Source organism: Pongo pygmaeus, chromosome 4 (assembly GCF_028885625.2).
Source record: "Pongo pygmaeus isolate AG05252 chromosome 4, NHGRI_mPonPyg2-v2.0_pri, whole genome shotgun sequence".
In the NCBI taxonomy this organism is placed as follows: Eukaryota; Metazoa; Chordata; class Mammalia; order Primates; family Hominidae; genus Pongo; species Pongo pygmaeus.
This window is the reverse complement of record NC_072377.2, coordinates 85,461,201-85,483,727: the sequence shown is the minus strand read 5'-3', so window position 1 is coordinate 85,483,727 and position 22,527 is coordinate 85,461,201. Positions and strand designations below refer to the sequence as shown.

The 22,527-nt window shown below is 40.4% G+C and overlaps 1 protein-coding gene across 14 annotated transcripts in view; it reads left to right on the top strand.

The window, feature by feature from the left end:
- The first annotated feature begins 8,773 nt into the window (after nucleotides 1-8,773).
- SSBP2 (single stranded DNA binding protein 2) overlaps nucleotides 8,774-22,527 on the top strand; it is a 336,920-nt gene continuing 323,166 nt past the window's right edge. For 9 of the 14 annotated variants that reach the window (XM_054489479.2, XM_054489476.2, XM_054489474.2 and 6 more), the window contains exon 1: nucleotides 11,833-12,105. In XM_054489479.2, coding sequence (XP_054345454.1) covers nucleotides 12,044-12,105 — 62 coding nt within the window. In that variant the 5' untranslated portion in view covers nucleotides 11,833-12,043. Of the gene's footprint in view, nucleotides 12,106-22,527 lie in introns of all 14 variants that reach the window. The other 5 variants (XM_063665469.1, XM_063665470.1, XM_063665468.1 and 2 more) reach the window with 2 other exon arrangements.

Here is a 22,527-nt window from a genome sequence, read left to right as displayed (position 1 = left end):
TTGCATGCCCTCCATTGCTTAGCAAACACTGTGTTGCTTAATACTGCATACTGTAGGTGCTCAGTGAATGTCTGTTGATTGGATGACTATACTGCTGTTGTATTTCCATTCTACCACCAATAAATGCTTAAAATGTTGCAATTACCAGGGGCAGCTTAGAAAAATATTTGAAGTGTTGATTGACTGGTAGAAGTCTCTGAAGATGTTTTTATTTCACTCCGGAACAGTCACCTAGACCGTGAACTACAAGCTAATAGTATTCACAGGAGAGCGACTTTGTCTGTTTGCCTACACCGTTTGTGATATTAGCTATGCAAATAAATATTTTGATTGTTCATTTGGGAGAAGAGGATTACTTGATGACTGTCTTAAAGTATATGTAGGCTTATTATTAGGAGAATGATGACTAATTTTTCCCCCATTGCTACAGCTGATTCAATGAGGAAAAGTACTTAAGTTGTATCACTAGTTAAAGGTAAGAAAGAATTTCTTTACTGGAATCTAGGGACATTGTGGAAACTCCTTTGCAGATGTGACTAGATGACATCAAAATTCCAGTTTTCACCCTTGAATCTGTGAAACTCAAAAGGATGTCATTACAATGACTAACTGCTACCCATAAAAAGGCTGTTGAATTTGGTGTTACATATACTATTCGCTACATTCAAAAATGAGTTAGCGGGTACATTCTACGAGTATGGGACTATCTTGGGCACTGCTGGAAAATCACAGCATTATCTCTGCTCTTATATCCCTGTTTTTATGTCTTGGGGCAAAAAGACACAGGAAAAGTTAAGTTCTAGTAAAAGGCAGCTTGTCTGTATGATACAGATTGTGTCTACGGCCATACCATCCTGAACGCACTGGATCTCATCTGATACAAATTTTAAGTGCAGAGAATGACTAACAAAGGAGCTAGAGTCGGAGGGGAACAGGGAAAGCCATTCAAGGTAAGGAGAGTTGTATGCATCAGATATGTGTTTGTGTGGTTACAGACCCTATAGGTTATAGACAAGCTCTACTGAGAAGAAAACATTCATAAATATTTACTAAGCACTTATGATGTGCCAAGCTCTGTGCTAAACCCAGTATGTGCATTTTCTCATTTAATCCTCATGACAACACTAATATGTAGTAACATCATCTCACTTTGTAGTTCATGAAACTGAGGTTAAATGACTTGCCTAAGATCATACAGCTGATAATTGGTGGAACAGGGAATTCAAATCTGGTTGTCAGACTTCAGCAAATGGGACTAAAATTTAATTCTAGAAACATTAGCAAGTAGCTCCCAAAAGCAAGGCACAAACTGAGTTGGTAATTTTGGGGCTTGAAAGCAGTGACATGTCTTCTTCAACAATGTATTTTCCCTATATCAAGCTCAACATGTAGGCAAGCTGGAAATGCCTTTGAATGAACAGACTATTTTCAAGGAGTACATACTCTAGTAGGGAAGACAGACATGCCTAAGTTACTTAATCTCCCAAAAGCTGTAGGTGCTGATGGATCATACTGGATACAAATCTGAGGGGAGAGGAAGTTATCCTATAAGCAGTGGGGAGGCATTGAGGTTTTTGAGCAGGAGAGTGACATGATGAAAGCTTATTACTGAAAACTTAATCTGCTGACTGTGTGCTACTTGTTTCCTTATTGTCAGCAACATTAAGCCACGTGGAACTCCAAGCAAGTTAGATCTGTGATGATAGAAAAGAGGAGGAAATATTTCTCTCTTTCATGTCCTGCTCACCGAAATTCTGCTAAATTGGTTTAGATGCTGGAACAATAAATTGGAGTAAGAGCAGAAGCCTGAAATCTAAATGTGCGCTGACACTTTCTGATCAATCCCCGTTGTTTCTAAGAATACAAGGAGCCCCCAGATGGTGGGGGTAGTGTAGAGGACAGGAAAGATTGCCTGCTGCAAATATCTAAGAGAGATAAGGTCTCAGGTCGATCTTGTGTGATATTTTTAGAGTAATCTATTCATTTATTCCTTCAGTCAATGAATATTTGTTTATTGAGAGCCACTGTGTACCTGGTACATTTCTGGGTTTTAGGACTCTAGTACCCCAGAGAAGAAGAACAATAAGACTGCTGCCTCTATGAAGTATGCGAGCTAATGAGTAATTCAGACCATGAACATTTCAGATAGTGACATGTGACTATAAAGAAAATAAAACGAAATGACAGGATGAGGAGTGACTGAGGATGAGGCACTAAGCACTCTAGAAAGGACTCTCAGAGAAAAATCTCTCCGGGGAATTGATCTTCCAGAAGACCTGACTAAGGAGAAAAAAAAAATCAGCCATGCAAAGAGCAGAGAGAGCATTCTAGACAGAGGAAATAGCCAAGGCAAAGGACCTGAGGCTGGAAGTTAGAAAAAGAGGCAGCAGGAACTGTGAGCTTTGCCATTAGCCACATTTAGGACTTGGAAGAGCACATCTGAAATAACACCTCTTCAAATACCACGCCAGTGAAACATTTTAACAATTAACAATTTGATGAAACTCCTTATTGTTAACGTTGTTCTTAATAACCAATTTAAATTTTCTATCTAAAAATGGGTATTTAAAATATTTTTGGATGTAAACTGACAAATAGCAAAAAAGAAATAGAGATTATAAATAATAAGACATCAACAAAATGGATGAAGAGTTTCAGAAGATCACCTTGGGGAGGGTAGTGGTGATGAGGGTTGGAAATGAAAGGCTGAAAATCATGTACTATTTATTAATTTAATAAATCTGTCTTGATGTCAATGTAATCGAATGTTGCCACAAAATAATGGTCTCCTGCTGCTATATAAATGTTGAGGCCAAGCTCTGATGTTTATTTTCAAGACAGGAGACATTGATCCTTCACTAATAGAATATTACAAGTTTATTTCTATTATGCTAAGTAACCAAAGTTGATTTCATTGTTTGATTTGATGGATGTTGGTGCTGTCAGAGTTCAGAACGGTCTGGGGCTAGGAAGCCAAGAGGACGAATATTTTCTTGTCCTAATTAGGCATACTTGGATTTCATTCTAGTATCAAATCAATAAAGGAAAACTTTGGGATACTGAGTCCCTGGGATCCTTCTTCTGAAGTCCCAGGGACTGGAACTATTTGGCATAAGATTGCTCTTCCCCTAAGACCAAGACCACTCTGGAGCCAGGCGGTGAGTGATTTGGATGGGGCCCCATCGAATTGGAAAGGCAACAGGAAATGTGATGAGAGGAAAAAGACAGCTATAACAATAGAAGGAGGAAGTGAAGCCCAAAAAACAAGGCAAGAAGAAAAAGTAACAGTGAACTACAATAATCCATGAGGAAACGAAAACCACACAGAAAACAAAACAACACAACAAAAAACCCAAAAGGAATTGCAACCTGCTGATTTAGATGCAGGGGACCTGTTTTTGACCATTTCCAGAGGTAGGGCTCTTATTTGCAGGGATCCAGTTAATGGAGGGTACTGCCCAAGTTTCCCTTTTCCTACGCAGAATGTGAATTAAAACAAAGCTCTTTGTTTTCAGGTTTTACATACCACAGATCACACAGCCACATGGAGCTGGGAAATGTGATCGACTTGAAGAAGAATGAATACGGCGAAGATTGGAAAGAAGACATGAACTGATCAATTTAGTAGGAGTAAGGAAAACACTTTTTTTTTTGAGACAGAGTCTCACTCTGTTACCAGGCTGGAGTGTGATGGCGCGATCTTGGCTTACTGCAACCTCCACCTCCTGGGTTCAAGAGATTCTCCTGCCTCAGCCTCCTGAGTAGCTGGGATTACAGGCACACTCCACCATGCCTGGCTAATTTTTGTATTTTTAGGCCGGGGTTTCACCATGTTGGCCAGGATGGTTTTGATCTCCTGACTTCATGATCCGCCTGCCTCGGCCTCCCAAAGTGCTGGGATTACAGGCATGAGCCACCGTGCCCGGCCGGAAAACATGTCTTTTAAATATCGAAGGAGAAATGGATACACACCAAATTATCTTTCCCCATTGTATCCTATAGGCAGCCAAAATATTCACCTTATAGCAGTGAAAATGGGAGGAAATGATGGACCTGAGAAAAGATGAGTCTCCAATAAAGCAGGATGTGGCTTGGTGTTTCTGATCTAATCAGGAGGTTTAGGGGCCGACTGTGCTGAAATGATATCCATAAGCCCTATTTGAGTGGCCCAACTGTATTTAACTCAACCTGAATTCACAGAAAAGTTTGTCCTTCTAAAATCATAGTACATGAAGGAGTAAACTTAAGGGGTAGGGATGGTTGGAAAAATTTGTGTGTCAGATTCCTGAAAGGTTTGATGAGATAGGGAGGCTGCGTGTGAATCTCAATCTGGTTATTTACTGGTTGTGTGAACCAGAAAAAAATGTGCAAATAATAACTACCTCACAGGATTGTGTTTTTTTTGGTTGTTGTTGTTTGTTTGTTTCTGTTTTGTTTTGAGGCAGGGTCTCACTTTGTTGTCCAGGCTGGAATGCAGTGGCCCAATCATGGTTCACTTGAGTCTTGACCTGCTGGGCTCAGGTGATCCTCCCACCTCAGCCTCCCAGGTAGCTGGGGCTACAGGTGCACACCACCATGCCCAACTAATCAAAAAAATTTTTTTTTGTAGAGATGGGGTTTTGCTATGTTTCCCAAGCTATTCGGTAACTCCTGGGCTCAAGTTATTCTCGACCTTCCAAAGTGTTGGGATTACAGGTGTGAACCACTGTGCCTGGCCTCAAAGCGTTGTTAAAAAGCATTGAGACACTGTAGGTAAAACACTTAGTGCCAGGCACATTGTATGAGCTTAATACATGTTAGTTCGTGTTAACACATAAGCAGTCTGTAGCATGGGATGCAAGAACTGAAATTATTGCACAGTTGAACCATATAATGTTGCCAGCAGTCACCTTTGACTTACAAAAATAGTGATTTCATTCTCTTTGTTTCTTCCCTCCTTCCCTCTCTTCCCTCTACCTCTTTCTCTCTCTCTCTCTCCCTCTCAACAGGGTCTTACTCTATTGCCCAGGCTGGAGTGCACTGGTGTGATAATAGCACATGGCAGCTTCAAACTCCGAGTAGCTAGGACTACAGGCGTGTGCCACCATGCCCAGCTAATTTTTAAATCTGTTGTACAGACAAGGTCTCTCTGCATTGCCCAGGCTGTTCTAGAACTCCTGTTCAAGCAATCTGCCTGCCTAGGCTGCCCAAAGTGCTGAGATTACAGGTGTGAGCCATGTACCTGGCCAATTTCATATATTCCCACTAAACTTTCCTCTTCCTTCCATGTATATATATAATATTATATATCTTACATATATATGAAAGATTATATATATCCATTACATATCTTATATACATATTAAACACATATATGCCATATATATGATATGAAATATATATAGTAACATATATAAACTGGGAGATAAGGTGATAAGATGTAGTACTGTGCCTCACCTGCTCATTACCCTTTGGTAAGCTCCTTATGTCTTCAGAAAATTCCTGGGGCATGGATGTGTCTCCTTGTGTAACAAGTGATCAATACTTCCTTAGAATAAAGAAAAAACCCGAACTACGAAACAGAACTGGCATCTTCTAAAAGGACACACAAGCCAAGGCAAGAATAAACGAAGCAGTATGGGAAAGCTGGGGTGTAGGGACAACTCTTTCAGAGTGATAGGAGAGTGTGCCCAGACCTCGGCCCACCCTGGCCACACTGCTCCCCAGACTACCCGCATCCATTCCCACAGTGCGCTCTTTGCTATCTCCCTTCTAGAAACCAGACTAGGCTGAAAAGCCAGGATAAATGGATATAGTGCCCCTGACTCTCTAATTTCAGGGCAACTCAGGGTCAATAATAGTACCGCAGAAGAATATTCCAGAGGTCAGTATCTTTGGCAAAAACTATCTTTAACCCAGAGAGTTGCAACAACTTTAGCCTCAGGTCGGATCCACAGAGTAGTAGACATTGTTTAAGGTTCTCCTCAAAGAACTGAAAATTTCATGAGAGTTACAAGGAGGACAGTGCAGGAGGTAAGCACAGAATAATAGTAGCAGACCGACCATTAGACAGAAATATATTCTTTCTTTACTTCCTTAAAGTGGGCCTCCAAAACCACAGACAACATGGGTCTTAGAAGTTGGGCAAGGCTGGTGGGAATTTGCCTTGTTACGGTCAATACCTCAGCACCATATGGCAGGGGGATCCTTCTGTTCTCTGCCTGAACAATTTAGGTGCAAAGAAAAAAACACGAAGTGTTTGAAAAGCATTTAAAGACAATGACACTGTAAAATTATTTTTCTGATGAGGAATCTGACTGTACATGTATCACCTAATGGTATATGATGGTGCTGGCAGGTGGCAATTGCCACCACGGAATACACATAAATCTTAAAAAACTACTGTACTTACTGTACTGCAACACATAGGGCATAGCCCAGTTGGTTTCAAAGACTTGTTGAGGAACAAGCCCTAACTCCCAAAATTTGTAGTGTCCTCTATATCTTTGACAAGTGTATATGACCATGATAAGATTGTTTATACCTTATAGCTTATGATTGGCAATGGCAATATTCAGCCCTTGTCTTAAACAGATTTTACTTGGCATAATATATTTTTAACCACTTATTTTAAAACTATCTAAAGGCAAACAAAATGCAATAGTAGTATAATATGTCGTCGTCTTCCTTTCCTGCCATACTTGGTTAAGAGGATCTGATTATTTTGGAAAATTATGAAAAGCAAATGAAGTAGGTGTTTTTTTTCTCTGTTTCCATTTCTAACAGAAGGAAATGACACTGCCTGGAATGTTGCATAGCCTCCCTCTTGAGACTGGGGCTTTTGTTAGCTCCAAGAGTGCAAAGATATCATATTGGCATAACCTTACTAGGTGAAAAACCATTGTGAAGATTTAGGAATGCACTAAAAAAAATAGTAATACTTTTGAATAAAGAACACTCTTTGGCACACTTCCTATTACATAACTCTCAACATTTAATGACAAAAATCCAGCCAGTGAACATGACAACACTTGGAATTTGTTTTGCAAAACGCTACAGTATATGAAATTACCATACATGGTAGCCCTGGTTTTTCATTTTTCATCTTCAGCTTATATATAATTCTTTGTATAAGGATAATTTTATTTTATTCCAAGTCACTAAACTTTACATTCTTGGTAGTGCTAAAAAAGACTAGACCTTCTAGGGCTGGAACTCTTTGGAACTGGTAGATCTGCACACCGCGTCTCCTAACAGATTGGTAAGTGTTTATGAATATGTAAATTGGGATTTAAAAAATCCAGGGCAATAGGTTAAGGAAACAGTCATTGCCTCAGATTAACTGATGTGAAACCAATAATAGTGTGTCAAAAAATGTTAATTTGAGGCCCAATTTCATTTATTATTCTGGTGTAAGTGACTAAATTGCACAGTAGTATAGTTGCAATGACTATTCATTTCATTACTTTGGTACATGGCATTTGAGCATTTTGTGAATCTGAGCATGCTGGTCTGTTCTGCCTGGGAGTGAAGTTTCACAAGGTAGTCTGAATGACAAACATCTCAGAGCTTGCTCACATTCCTTGGTGGAACAGTCACTTCTGAGAGAAAGAGGTGTGGCTTCGTGGTCTGGGAAAAGGACTGCCAGCCAGGAACATGGAGTTCTTCTTCTGGAACTAGTTCTGTTTTCTTTTTGGATCAGCTAATGCTAACGAATATATCTAGAACTCAGTTTACCCAGTTTAAAAAGCTGGTTAGGGAAATCTAATTAACTGGGATGTATTGAGTAATAATGAATGAATATCTGTTAAATGATTTGAAATGAATAGTGGTATGAATACAACTGAGTTATTTGTATAAACTGATTAGTTTTATAAAAAAATAAATAATAGAACAGTTTTATTTTTGGGGAATATTACTCTAAAACAAGAAAATTTATTTTAATGTTTAGTTTATTTTTCTAAATATTTTTATTTCTAAGTGGTTTTAAGTTAATAAGTTAAATGTTCTGTATGATACACATAATTAAATTCATGATTAGCTTCCATTTAAACATAAAGAGGTGGTCTCTTTGTTGTATATAACACAGGTAAATCTTTTCTGAGATCTCATGCACTGTAAGAATGTAGACGTTATTAACCTGAATGTTCTACAGAAAAAAAATTAGGATCAAAGAAATGTATAGTCAATCTAGAGCTTGAGCAGGGTGGCATAATGAACTGCCTGTTTTAAAGTGATAAAGACTTCCAAGAATTAGATGTAGGTTCCAGAAAGAGAAAATTGTGCATACGTGTCCAAACGAAATGGGGGTAGGGATGAGGGAGACCTAATGATTGAGTTATTGTGATGTTCTATATCTGAAAAAATAAAGTTTTTAAAAAAAATCAACCTCAAATCCAAATGTTCCATTCTGGTGACATTGCTGGTCAGGGTTCCCCTATCCCAAATCCAGTCTCCCCAAATTCATCAATCTCATATGTGGGTTAAAAAAAAAACCTCTCTAAAAATACATTGTGATTCTCTACACTGGGAAGCTTTAAATCTCCAATCTTTTCCCTTTTTAAAAAATGAAAACAAAACAATGGATCTTCATTTCTGTGTCTGGGATCTCAAATTTGGCTCTGAATATGTGTTTCAAATCTCATTAATTACAATATTGGTCCCAGGAGATACAGTTGCTGATGCAAAGAACACTCTTTGTACTCAAAATAATTTGAACAAGGGCAAAGAAGCATTTTATTTACATGTGAAAACATTTAGAGGAAAATAAAACAGAGATAGTTCAGGTAGCTGCTGAGCTGTTTTAATGATAATTGATTTGATTACTTAAGCTTTAAGGTTACTATATACGGGATACATATACATATAAAAGTCATGTTTTCACTTTGTATATTTGTCAGATGAGAACATTCTTATAAAGGTAACTCTGACATTAATTTGGCAAGTTCTGAACTAAGACCTTTTAGCATTTTATTCTTTCCAGAGACTAAGACCAAATTGTTCTAAATTCCATACCCCACTGTGCAGATCTATAATTTATTTATTTTTTAAACATCAGAAAATATGCCATTACCCATAGGACTTCCAAATGTAACAAATCTGGGTAAAAAGCAATCAAATGAATAAATTACAGCAGTAGACAGCAAACAGTTTCTCCTGTTCTCTTTCTTCATTTTCCTTTCTCTATAAGAAATAGCAAATTAAACCATGGCTATTCGTGGTCTTGTACTATGAGAACACATATGGGCATACATTTTTGTCCTATTAACAAGTTTGTTGGCTTGGTGGCAGAAAGTAAAGTACACTGTAAAGACATCTTAATGCCTTACTTGAGTAGGGTCATTTGTTAATGCACAGCCCAACCTAAATGTCTTGTACTAAACTCTTATGGTACCCATTGTCTGTCTTTAAATGGATACTGAAGAGCAAAGGCAGGCAGCCCTGGTTATACACAAGAGCCACTTGGAGCTTATAAAAAAAATGCAGGTACCTGGGTCTATCCCCAAGGTTTCTGATCCAGTTAGTATATAAACAAACAAACAAAACCCAACAACAATGAAAATAAAGGCAATTCTAATGTGCCATGATTGAGAACCATAGTTAAGAGAGTCCCAACACCAGTGCAAGGATAATACCTACTTTGTTTCTGGATAGTAGGACAAAGCCCACCCTTAGTTCGTTTTTCCAGGGGCAGGCAGGAGGGTGTCTGAGAAGCTGCCAGAGCTCTCTGAGAACTGACAGCATTCTCTGAGCAGCACCTTTATAGGGAGTATTCTATAAGAGATGGAGCCTTGAGATACTAAAAATTTTCTGGGTTAAGGCCAATGGAAGTAGATAATTGAACAACAAATTACATAATGCTAACCTTGAAGTTGAGTCCGTAAACTGTGGCAAGCTTATACACATTTGAGCATTTTGAGCAAAAGTTCATTAAGAGAGGCTGACTGGCTCAGCTTCGCTTCAATCACTCAATCATTGCAGGTCATTAGAAACAAAAGAAGAATATGAATGCCATATCCCAACCACCATATAACTGTAGGTCATTAGAAACAGACAGAAGAATTCTTAAGTTAGAAATGGCAAATTACATCTCTTGGAAATTAATCTACTTAAGCCAGTGTATTTTTTTCCCCACTTTTCCCCTCTCATTTCCCCCCTCATTGGCTTAATTTTTGTCCTTTTAATAAAAGTGCTTTTTTTCTTATATCTTTTTTTTAACGATAATGTCTGTCCCCTATTACTTTTAGTCTTTTGCTATCACACTCTATGGCTTCTTCATTTAATCCTGTATCTTCCAGTCTTCTCATGTTTTTATACCTCACTTTCCCCATGTTTTTTTCCTTTTCGTTAACACCAGTATAGAAGTCCTTCCTCTTCATTTTCCCGTCTTTGATTTATGTTTGGTTGCCAACCGCGTTTTTGATTCTCGACATCTCATTTTTGCTAACTGCCCTTCCTTAATCTTCTGTTGATGTTTTATTCCTATCACTTCTGTCAATGCTCACACCCATTTCTTTCCTTTCCATCTATCTCTGTATCTCCATATGCATTTTATGATCCTACTACTAAATGCTTAAAGCTATATGTGTGTGGAATAGAACGGTACCTTCCTCCACGCGAATCCTATTTCCCTCTCCTCCCATAGCTACTTCTTGTCTATTCATCCTTTCCAGATGTCGCCCTGTCCCACCCCATCTGTCCCCTTCTTCCCCGTGTGAAGCCCATCTTCTTTCTAACCCCATTTGCACCCGTCTGATTTTACAGTCAAGGGCTTCAACAAGATAAAGGATGCAGAGTTCTACTGGGAACCAGATTGTGTGTGTTTCTGAAACTTTTGCGCGTTTACTGAAATGGGATTAGGGATTTGGATATAGAAACATTCTCGGGCAGCCTTTCAGCCCTGGCACAGCTTTGTACACCTTGGAGCGCGCTGGGGCCTATTCTAACGGGCAAGGACAGGGAAGTGTTTCAAGACCTTTTCTGGCCTTTTCCACTCCAGGGGTCAGGATGAATAGGCATCACTGACCCAAACGGTTAAACCAGGCCGGGTGGGGAATCCTGGGGCCCTCTTCTGCGGCAGATCTGGCGGGGTGTCCAGGACGCCGCGGGGCTCCGTGCAAGGAGGGGTTGGAGCAGTGGCCGCTGCGTCCGCATGAGTCACCGGGCCTCCTCGGGAGGTCCGCTCACCTCTTACAGAGGAGGCCGACCCCAGGCCGGGTGCTCCCCTGGGGCGCAGGGCGCGGCCCCGGGCGCCGCCACCGCAGCGGCGCCAAGGGCCGGAGGTGCAGTCCTTCCCCAGGAGAGAAAGCGAGTCGCTGTCGGTCGCTCAGCCAGAAGGTCGAGGGAACAGCGCGGGTGTCCCTCGCCAGCCGGCCCTCTGGGAACAGGGCGGGGGCGACACCCCAGGGAGTAGGGCTGAGGACGGCAGAAATCAATCGTGGGTACCGGCGCGTGGTCACGCATAGGAGAGGAGCGGGAGAGGGGCTGGTGGGGGCCCCTGGGCGGCTGGGGCCGTGGCTCTGTCTGTCGACTCGGCGGGCGCCCCGAAGTCTGGGGCCGCCACGGCTCCAGCTCTGCCGGCTCCGGCCGGAGACTCCAGGCCGCAGTTTCTCCTCCTCCCGGAGCCTTCTCTCCAGTGAGGAGCTGAGCGCGGGCGGCGCGGGGGGAGGGGTGGCGGCGGAGAGAACAGCCAGTTGTTTAAAATCCTTCTAGAGCAGTTTCTAATTCCCCCCTTGCGCCCGGGTTCGGAGGGGGGAGGGGGGAAGGAGAGCGGGTGGAGGGAGGAGAGCGGAGAGGGAAGGCGGGAGGGAGGGAGTCGGGGAGGGAGGGAAGGAGGGAGGAGACTGCCGCTGAGGCTTAGCCGCCACCGCGCGCTTCGGAAGGCCGGAGGGAGGGGGAGGCCTGTCAGTCTCGCGCGTTGCCTGGGCGAAGGGGGCGGAGCCTTGGCGTGGGGTGGCCAATAGTGGGGGTGGCTGCGTGGGTCGCCATGGGGACGGGGCTGTTCCCGGGGAGGCTGTGATGGGTTGACAGGTGCGTGACAGTGGGAGCTGCTCTCGGCACAAGCATGTACGGCAAAGGCAAGAGTAACAGCAGCGCCGTCCCGTCCGACAGCCAGGCCCGGGAGAAGTAAGTGTCTCCGCTTCTCACCCACCTCCGCCTTCACACGCGCGCACACTCACGCACGCACTCGTACACTCTGGGAGACACAGACACTCTCCGCCCGGGGAGCGCCAGGGGTGGGCTGGCAGGGGGAGGGGTGCCGCGATGGGGGCGTGTGGTGCGGGGAGCGGCGCTTTCCCGGGAGGTGCGGGCACTGGGCGGGCGGCCGCAGGGGGCTGTCGGCGGGAGGGAGCCGTTGTGTTGAGGGGCGACGGTGGTGCTGGTGGCGAGGATGGAAACTTGTTTGGGTGACTGAGGGAAATAACCCGCGGGTTCACCTTCCAAAGTAACTTTAGAGCTGGGGTCCGGGGCTCCGGGGACCTGGGGAGCCGCCGGGGGTGGCGGGAGGGGCAGCTGCGTGGAGGAAGGCGCGCAGTGGGAATGTGGGTGTTTGGCGGGCCGGCCGGGGTCGGGGCCGGGGTCTGGGCGGGCAGCGCGGGGAGCGCGGTGGCGGGGCCCTGGGTGCTGGGGCTCAGGGCCGCGAGCGCGGGGCGAGGCGAGGCGAGGGCGGCGGTGCCGGGCGCGCGGCGGGCGGAAGCCGGGCGTGGAGCGGCCGAGCGGGGCCCCGCGGGGCGCGGAGACGCGCGCGGGGCACGGAGGGCGTGTGCGGGTTGGGCGTCCGGGCTTTCCTGGGCCAGCTACGGACAAGGCGCCCGCAGTCTCCTGCGCGGCGCGGAGCTGGGGCAGGGGCGGGTGGGCGCCGGAAACGCCGCAGAAGTTTGGGAGTCGGAGAGGGACCGAGTTCCCGGGGAGCTGAAGTGTGCTGGCGAGGAGCGGGATCCGCTGGAGGAGGCTGGCGTTTCTGCCTCTCGCAGCGGACCCAACTCCGCGGCGGCGGCTGGCGAACTTTTTGTGAGGCTGGCAGCCCCCGAGCGGCGGGAGGGGCGGGCCTCGGCGGGGCGGTGGTCGGGGGCGCGCGGAGGGGAGTTGTGGGAGCCGCCGGGGGCGCCCGAGGAGGGCAGCTGCGGCGGGGAGGGACAGTGGTCCGAAAAGGGGTTTGTGGGGGGGAGAAGCGTTCAGGTGGGAAGGAGCCGCTTGGTTACAGTTGTGGGGAGATACAGGTGTTAACTTCGGTGGGAGCCCAAGAGGCGGCTGGCGAGAACAGAGCCCCTCCCGGCCCGGGATGCCACTGTCACGGCACACTGCAAAGCAGAGCGGTTTGCTGCTATTCTTGTGTACTTGTAACGGTGATTTGGTTGTTACTAAAAATGAGAACGAATAGTGACTGTGACCACTGAGGAAGAACCCCCCTCCCCCCTTTTTTTTTTTTTAAACTGTGCAACAGATCAGTGATTCCCAGTAACCACTTAAACTCTGAGGGTCAGGTTTATCCTTGTCGTTGAACGCACCCTGTCTTTCTGAGGGGGTTCAGACCAGAGAAAAAGTCTGAGAGCATCTCTCAAAGGTACTTTGGTTACCCTGCGCACAGAAATAGCTGCGTAAATAAAAACCGAATGCGCAGGCGACTGAGTTTCCCTCCTTGGTTTAGGCAGTTAGTCTCCCCCTGAAAGTTTCCTGTGCCCTAGGGATGGGAACATTTCCTAATCTTTGTGTTGGCAGCAACACACTCAATTCCCATAGGATTTAGAGGTATCAGGCCTTGATGTAGCAAAGCAAAACAAAACAAAAAATTGGAGAGGCTGGTTTGTTTTTTTCCAAGAGATATTTTCTGAGCTGCATTCATGATCTTGTTGCTGTGACAAGGAATATATAAAAGACAGCGTTATAGCCTGGTTAAGAAACGGCAGTTGCTAGAATTGAAGTTTTGAAATGCAGTCTCATTTGTGTGCATTAATCATTTTGTTATAATGTGCCTGATAAAAACATCTGAAGGAGGATGTTTTAATGATTACAGAATATTTGAATTTCACATTAGTCAGAGTGAAGGAATTGAAATGTATTGAGGCATGATCTTATTTTGGGGGTGACTGAATTTGAGAATCAAAGTAATTTTAGATTTTAGCAGAACTTCCAGGAAGGGGTGAACTTTAGTTGAATCCTGATGACTGCTTGATTTTTTTTTTTTTTTTTTTTTTTTTTAGTTTCTCAAATAATAACAAGGATGTTGGAACTTGTTATTAGAACTGTGGTCCTTTCTAGCTCTAATTCTGTGATTTCCCACCAGGAAAACAAATAATTGCCACTTTGCTGTCAAATCTACCAAACTGAACACCAAGTAATATCTACTCTTGTGAGCAGATCAGGGTTCTGCTAGATGGTGCTATTTGATTTAAATATATTTCTTCCATTCATTTCAATTGGCAGGAGGAGTTCTTGACTGGTTTGCCTTATGAACTAAATATAGGTGAAGAGGCCGCTTTTGGAGAATTGACAATGACTGTTCTGGGTTAATTGTCGTTGCATTAATTTCTAGGTGAATGTTGTTTGAATCTAAGACAAACGTCGACGCAGGTTCTGTCTTATAGAATAAACTTAATTTCATTTTGGTGGGAGAGTTGATCTAATCTCTCGGTTTTTCTCTTTATGTTTACTTGGGACTTTAATGGCACTATTCTGCAACAATGTACTAACATCTGAAGGTAGGAATCTTGAAGTCATCATTAAAATGGATGTCACCAGATTTTTGTTCTTAATTTTTAAGGTAACAGATTATAAAAGGTGAAGAATTCTCCTTTAGTAAGCAAATTAGAACTGTTCTTATCTTAAAAATCACAGAAATAATTTGTTTGCTTAATAAATATGCATTTTAACAAAAACATTCTGCAAAAGGAGTCATTATTATAAATAATGGCATGCTTAGGAAATAAGCACATTGGTTTTATAATCAAGAAATGTGTTTTCTAACATGAGTTCTGGTGAATAGTTGACAAGTGCTTACCTGTATTAGATCTTTGTTTTGTCTTTCATTAGGAAGTCACTATATGAAATATTTGAAGTGAATTCTTGGTTTTACACAATTCCTATAATTTCAGTATACAGTTCTGATAAAAATGATCAGGGTAAGATTAGTTACTTACTCTGTCATTTTAAGAAAAGCAGATCAAGTCTTAATTATAGAGGGAGTGATTGAAAACCCTTGGAGGGAGGTGGGATGTAGAAATTTTAATTCTGATCTCGTTAGGTCATTTCTTCCTTTAGCAGGCTTTCTTTATAACACTAATCGCAATTGTGATTAAATAACCGTGATTGGCTGTTTAATGTTTGACTTTCCCTAAAATATAAGTTTCTTGAGGGTAGGAGATAATCTAATTTCTTCTCTGAGGTATCTTGAACATTAAGGTGCCTTCTAATACCAAAAGCATCAATAAATTATTGTTATTGAAGATGTTAGACTCAAAGGAATTTTTTCAATGTAAAAAAATTTTTTTTCAATGACCTCCAAAATAAAGACTTGTAAGTTTGAGTTTCACATTCTCTAGCTTAGTTGTATTTCAGAAATACCCCTAAACAACAATACAACAAAAGTAACTATTATTTATTTGCCATCCTGTGTGCCAGTCACTGTGTTCAGTGTTTTATGTATTTTTTTTTCTAATTCTCCCAACAAATCTACAAGACAGGTGCTTTTTTTTTTTCTCCATTAAAGAAATATGAAAACTAAGACCCTGAATGGTTAAAGAACTCACCGAGGGATACAATGCTAGAAAATAGGAAAGCTGGGTTTCTAACACAGATTTCTCTAACTTTAGAACCTGTGATTGAAGCTGAAAGATACATTTTTCAGTGTACCAGATTGTCTTCCTGAACTAGGGTAGGATGCTACAGATTTAGGGAACAGCATTACATAATCAGATGTAACAGACTTTAAAGATTTGATCAAATATGCAATCTTAACCACTGGTGCGCCCTGATGCTTTGCAGATCTGTGTATGGTGTGGGAGAAGGCACAGAAATTTTAGGAGTGAAAGTTGGAAGCCTAACATAATGAAGAAAACTTGTTTCTTCAGATTCCCCCCCCCAGGAATTTTGTTTAATTACTTGTTTTAAAGTTAAACATAATAGTTGTGAACAATTCCTATATGAAATGTTGCTGAACTTAAAGCCACACGGTATGCCACACTACCGCAGAAAGAGTAACTGGCACCTGCAAATAGATGAGTAGTGATATTAATTTTTTATTAAACTAATTTGATCTTTTATGTAATAGCACAGAAAGATGAATCTGCTAGAAAGCAAAGTTGAACATAAAAGATACACATAGTATACATCGACTTTTATTTAGTAAACTAGCCAGAAACTACAAGAATCAAACTATATCTAATCTTGAGCTCTGAAAAGTAACTGGCTTTTAAATTTTCAATCTTAGTTGAATATACCAAGAAGCAAATACCAATGCTTATTTCAAAGTAGTTATAGTGTAATGAACATTTAAATGCCACTTCATATAGAAGAGTTTATAGGGATTAATATCTGCCAGCATCACCTTGTTCTCCCCTTCTACCGTTAAAGTAATTAAAGCATTCCCCCATCATTAAGGTACCCCCTGCAAAGAAAAATGACAAACCTTTCTTTCTTTCTGAAGGAATAAGGCAAGAAAAATAATAGAGATCTCTTCAGAAACTTATTTGACAGCAATTCGCACAATTCAGGATTTCCAAAACTAATGAAGGAGTAACTTATGAAAGTGAAATTTTGTATAAAATATTAAATTGCCCCTCCCTCTTTCAGTCTCCAGATGTTCCCCCAAAATACAAGTTGTCTAACTTGTATCCGAAATGTCATGTTAGCTTTTGATTGATCTTTTTCTGTTATTTCAGAAGTATCAAAAAACCGCCTATTTTTAAGGAACATATCTAAAGAAAGAATCTGTGTAAGATGTTCAGAGTTAAGTTTTGGTATTGTTTATCCAGAGATTAATTGTGACTCTTAGAAGTAGTAGTAATATTGTAATTGTTTTTCAGAGCTGTGAAAGAAAAAAGTTGAAAGTTTTCAGTTTCACACTTTCAAAGCCAGTTTGCCACATAAAACCAATTTAGGATGCAGACAAAATCACTACATTTTAGTTGTTCTGCAGTAATAGACCAAATATGCCTTTCGTCTTTAATCACTACTAGAATTATTTTGTTTTAAGATTAGAGCATACTCTGTGGGGCAGGGGCTGGAATACCCAGGTTGCAGTTTAGTAATGTTTATTAATACTTCACCTCAGTAGTTGAGAGTTAGAAGTAAAATTTGGGAGAAAAAACAATTCAAATTTAGAATCTTCTTTCTTCCATAGAAATCACAACCATTGCATTAATCCTGGGACATAGGATTAGGACAAAAGTACTGAGTTTGAAAGACATGGAACTACTAGGAATATATAATTTAAAAATAGGAATTCAAAATTATTTTGGAACACATGAGGTTATTCTTTATTATTGTGTGTATGTTATTGCTTTGCCATTGGTGTGGGAATTACAGATTATATATTTGCATGCTAGTGACATGTGAGCCTCTGTAAACGTATGCTAAAATATTAATTTTATTAAGAATGTACTGTTTCTGAAAGGGTGGACTTAAAATAGCATTGGAGCAATAGAATAAGATTCATTTGTTAATGTCTGAAGCGTTTGGAATATAAATAATATTCCCGATTTTAAACGTTTGATCAAACTTTGTGTATTTTACAAATGTAGCATGTATTAATGCAAGGTTTTGTTAACGTATGTATATAACCTAGCATAACTTGGACTGTGAGAGTTACTTGACTATTAGATTAAAACCCTATACATACTACAAAAGGTGACCTGAAGGGTGGTCCACCAAGATTAATGTCTTGCCTGTTTTCAGTAGTTAGAGAAATAGCAGAGGCTCTTCTTCTACAAACTATTTTATTCCTTGTGTGAGGACATTAAAAAACAAGTGGAAATATGGACTACCCGGGGAAGAATAGAGTTTTTCCAGATAACTTTAACATTTCTGATTGGTCATAATTGGTAAATGGTAATTTTTGTCATGTAAGTTAATAGTTAAGAATTTTTGAAAAATGAAACTATTAATGTTTTTCTAATAATTATAGGACCAAAAATTCATCTGGACTCAAATCAGCCTGGGCGGTCTCACTGCAGTGGTATAATTAATATTTATTTTTTTGCTCATTTTTTAAAGACAAACTTCAGTTGGTGTCATTTCTTTAGAAATGACAAAACTACTCTCATCTTTTTCCTTTAAGAATGTTAATTCATTTCATGTATGACCCTAAACAGCTTTCAGACAATAATGAGCCATTGTAACATTTTAAATCACAGTTCAGCTAGAGTGAGCGTAAACGAATGACCTGGCAATCTCCTATTTTTGATCTTCTCTGTTAATTTTGCTTCATGGCTATTAATGTCAAACAAGTAGTTCCGCACAGAAAAAAAATTATAGAGGCTAAAATATAGCCCTTTGTTTTTTTTTCTAGTTTTAAATATTTTTGTAATTGTAGGTGTTGAAGAGTATGGTTGTAATTACGAATATAGCTTTAATTTTTAATTAGCTTTAAATCTACAGCATATTAAAATACTGATGAAATATTTGTAAAGGCAAGAATAATAGATGAAAATATATGTGGCTCTGTCCATGTAAGTTGGGTGAGGAATTGATGACAGAAAAAGGCTCTTACCTGAAATTAATATGATTTATTTTAGTGATCTGATATTTGCCTGATTCTCCTTTTATTTATCTATTTTAGATGAGAAAAAACCAAGAGCTACTTTATTAATAGAAGAAATCTAAGTAAATAAATTACTCTATTAAAAAAGATCTCATTTTAAGTAGGATTAAAGTGAATATTTTTTGTAAAATAACAAAATCCTAAATAGTATATAAAGGTTTGTGTTTTGTCATAGAAAATTATTGCTTAGCATTAACAGCAGTGCTATCATTTGAGTATCTTGTTTGTTTGGCACTTGTCTTCATTATCTCATTTAATCCCCTCAAATCCAGTAGGCTGTAGGTACTGTTTTCTCTTAATGTTATGGAAGAAACAGAGGCTTGAGTTTATTAGCCTTTTGGCTTCAGGTATCAAAACAGGAGACAGAAAACAGCTTAATTGATCAGGTTTAAAAGTAAATCTCACATAACAGGATGTCTAGAAGTGGTAGTGTAAGAGTTCATTCATTGAGTCAAGAACATCAGGATCGGCTTCTCTGCCATCCTCATGGTCTTCCTGTCATGAATGTAGCATGGCTGCCTCGGGTTCCCAGCATCACTCCCTTACACACTCAAGTGTAAAGGCAGGAGGAAGGACAGGGTTTTTCTTTCTTTGTGTCTCACCAATCAGGGAGGAAAACTTTTTATTGAAGTTGCTTAGGAGACATCTTCTTATCCCTTATTAGAGAGAACTACAAAATTTCTTCCTGTAAACAAATTATGCTAGATATAATGGGATTACCATAATTGGCTCACGTGAGCTACCTAAACAAAACTTGGGATCTTTAGCAAGGAAGATGTATCTTGAGGATATAGGGAGAATAAAATGAGTCCCTGCTTTCATGAGACTTTCAAGTTTGAAGGAGAAATATATAATAATAAGCAAATAAATGTAGTAGGCAACTTCAAATAGTCATATATACTATAAAAATAATAAAATAGTGTGATGTAGTATAGAGAATGACTGGGAGGCTATGCTAGATTGGGTAGTCGGGAAGGTTCTTGGAGGAGAGAACATTTAAGCGGAGAACTGAGTAATTTTGAAAGGATCAGCCATAGAAAGACCAGGTTACAGTATTTCAGGCATGTCTAAGCTACTATTGAGGACACCTCAGCATCAACATAATTGCTCAAGGATATGTTAAATATGAGTGAAAATTGCGATGAAGAAGCTATGCTTGCCTGGTTTTGTTTTTAAAATGGAGGAATTGGGTGTTGGGTTCAGTTTATCTGATCTTCCTAGATAATAGGGTTGATATCTTTTATCTTTCAAACCCTAAGGATAAACTTGTTCTAAAGGGCAGTAGGGCTTTTATAATGATGATGATAGAAATAACTAAGATTTGTTGAACATTTACAGCCTACTGGGTTAACAGAGGTTGGTACAATTGGTGTAATTATTTCTCCTAGACCTTCTAGATTGGATTGGATACTCTCATAGCAGACTTTTTTCTTTTTCACATTTATTATAAATAACAAATTATTTGTATTATTATTTTTTTGAGGCAGAGTTTTGCTCTTTTGCGCAGGCTGGAGTGAAGTGGCGCAATCTCGGCTCACTGCAACTTCCACCCACCCGCCGGGTTCAAGTGATTCTCCTGCCTCAGCCTCCCTAGTAGCTGGGATTACAGGCATGCACCACCACACTTGGCTAATTTTTGTATTTTTAGCAGAGAGGGAGTTTCACCATGTTGGCCAGGTTGGGCTCGAACTCCTGATCTCAGATGATCCACCTGCCTCAGCCTCCCAAAGTGCTAGGATTACAGGCATGAGCCACCGAGCCTGGCCATTTGTGTGATGTTTAATGCCTCATCTTCCAGTTAGATTGGAAGCTCCATGAGGGCAAGGACCATAGTGTCTTCTTTACCATCATATTCCCACTGCTTAGCACAGTGGTTGCAAGGTTTGTGATTATGTATTTGTGGAATAAATGAGTTAAGGATGTAATGAATTGGAAATATGTCACAATAGTCTATCACCGTATCTAGCTCATTTTCTCCCCAATACTCCTAGTATTTGGTATAAGAATTAATGTAATTTCTAAAAAATACTTTTCTATAATATGGGCATTTAGTATTCTTTCTTTGAATTTCAGAACTGTGGAAGATTATATTATGATGTGTGTATATTTTTAATGTGAATTTTTGACAGAATTTTTTCATTTTCTTTGTGTTAAATTTAATATAAATGAAATTGTACTTCATAGTTTTCAAAATATTTTAATGTATAGTACTTTGTTTTACTTAAGTCACACTATAATCGTATGAGCTGGGTGGTATCTCCATTGACTAGCAATATTTATAAATGGAAATTGACTTATGCAGCTAGGGTAATACAGATAATATGTGGCAGACCTGAGCCATATTTGGAGTTTTTTCGTTCCAAGGTCAGTGTTCCTTTCATTATGCTACAGCTGCCTCTTTTATGATGAGAGATTCATATATATTTAAGGTTTAAGTGTGGATTTGATTCAACAGAGAATCATAGATTAGATGATAGTTAAAAGTTTATGTCAGCACTTTCATTAAACAAAAAATATTGTTACAGTGTGTTAAACACAATCTGTAAAATTACTTAACTCCAAAATGCCACATCATGAGTAAAAGCTGATTTTTGTTTGAAATCCTTATGCTTTTGTAACATAAGTGGATAGGTACGGGACTTAGGATAGTTTTGGGCTTTTAATTTGTGAAGACAGGCTAATTTTTATCAGTGAACTCTTCTCTATTCCTTTGCCATTTAGCTTCAATTTGGAGTGCCGGGTTAGGGGGAGGGAAAGGTAAGGTTTTTTTGCTTTTATACCTCTCTCTAACAAGGGAGGAAAAGCCTTTCAGTATGAATTATTGAGAGAATATTCTTTTTCTTTTTTAATGTGGTTATATATATATAACCTAAAATTTACCATTTTAACCACTTTTAGTTGTACAGTTCAGTGGCATTAAGTACATTTGCATTATGGTACAGCCATCGCCATTCTCCATCTCTAGAACTTTTTCATGTTTCCAGACTGAAACTCTGCACTCATTAAACAATCACTCCCCACTCCCGCCTTCTATGCGCCCTTGACAACTACCATTCTATTTTCTGTCTCCAAGAATTTGACTATTCGAGGTATCTCATATAAGTGGGATCATATAGTATTTGTCTTTCTGTGGCTGGCTACTTTTGATAGCTTAATCCCTATAGCAACTTTGTAAAGTAGATATAATCCCCATTTTACTTATGGGGAAACTGAGTCTCAGAGGTTTTATATTTTGTCCAGGGCCACAGAATAAATTGTATAGTCTGGATTCAAACTCAGGTTTCTGACTGCACTGCCCATTTTAACTATTTTGACTCAATGTGTTTCATCGCTTAACATGGTGGAAAATTTGTAATGGAAGTTGTGGGAGGTAGCATGAGGATGGGAGGGGAATGTGCATATTCATCATTTTTAGTTGGGGTGGGAGGCAATAGAGGTTAAGAAGTTAAGGGAAGAGTAGAAGCATTTTATAGCTGCTAAAAAGGTGGATAGAATTAAGGTACCAAAAGTGCCCCACAAATAGCTACAAATTCTTTAGCTGGTATCTGAGATTTAACAACATGGATGTAGGTGCTCACCAGAGAGGAAGATGCCAATTAAGAACTCAGGTTATAATTTCAGATGGAGCTGTTTCTCATTCTGTAACTAGAGGCAGAGTAATCCGGCATAAGTTACTTTAAACTTTGGAGTCTGGAATATGTGAAATCTAGGAAAAAAGGATCCTATAATTATGAGTTCTTTTGTTGTCTCTTCCAAGCAGCATATGGCCTATTGGGCTTTTTTTGGACAAG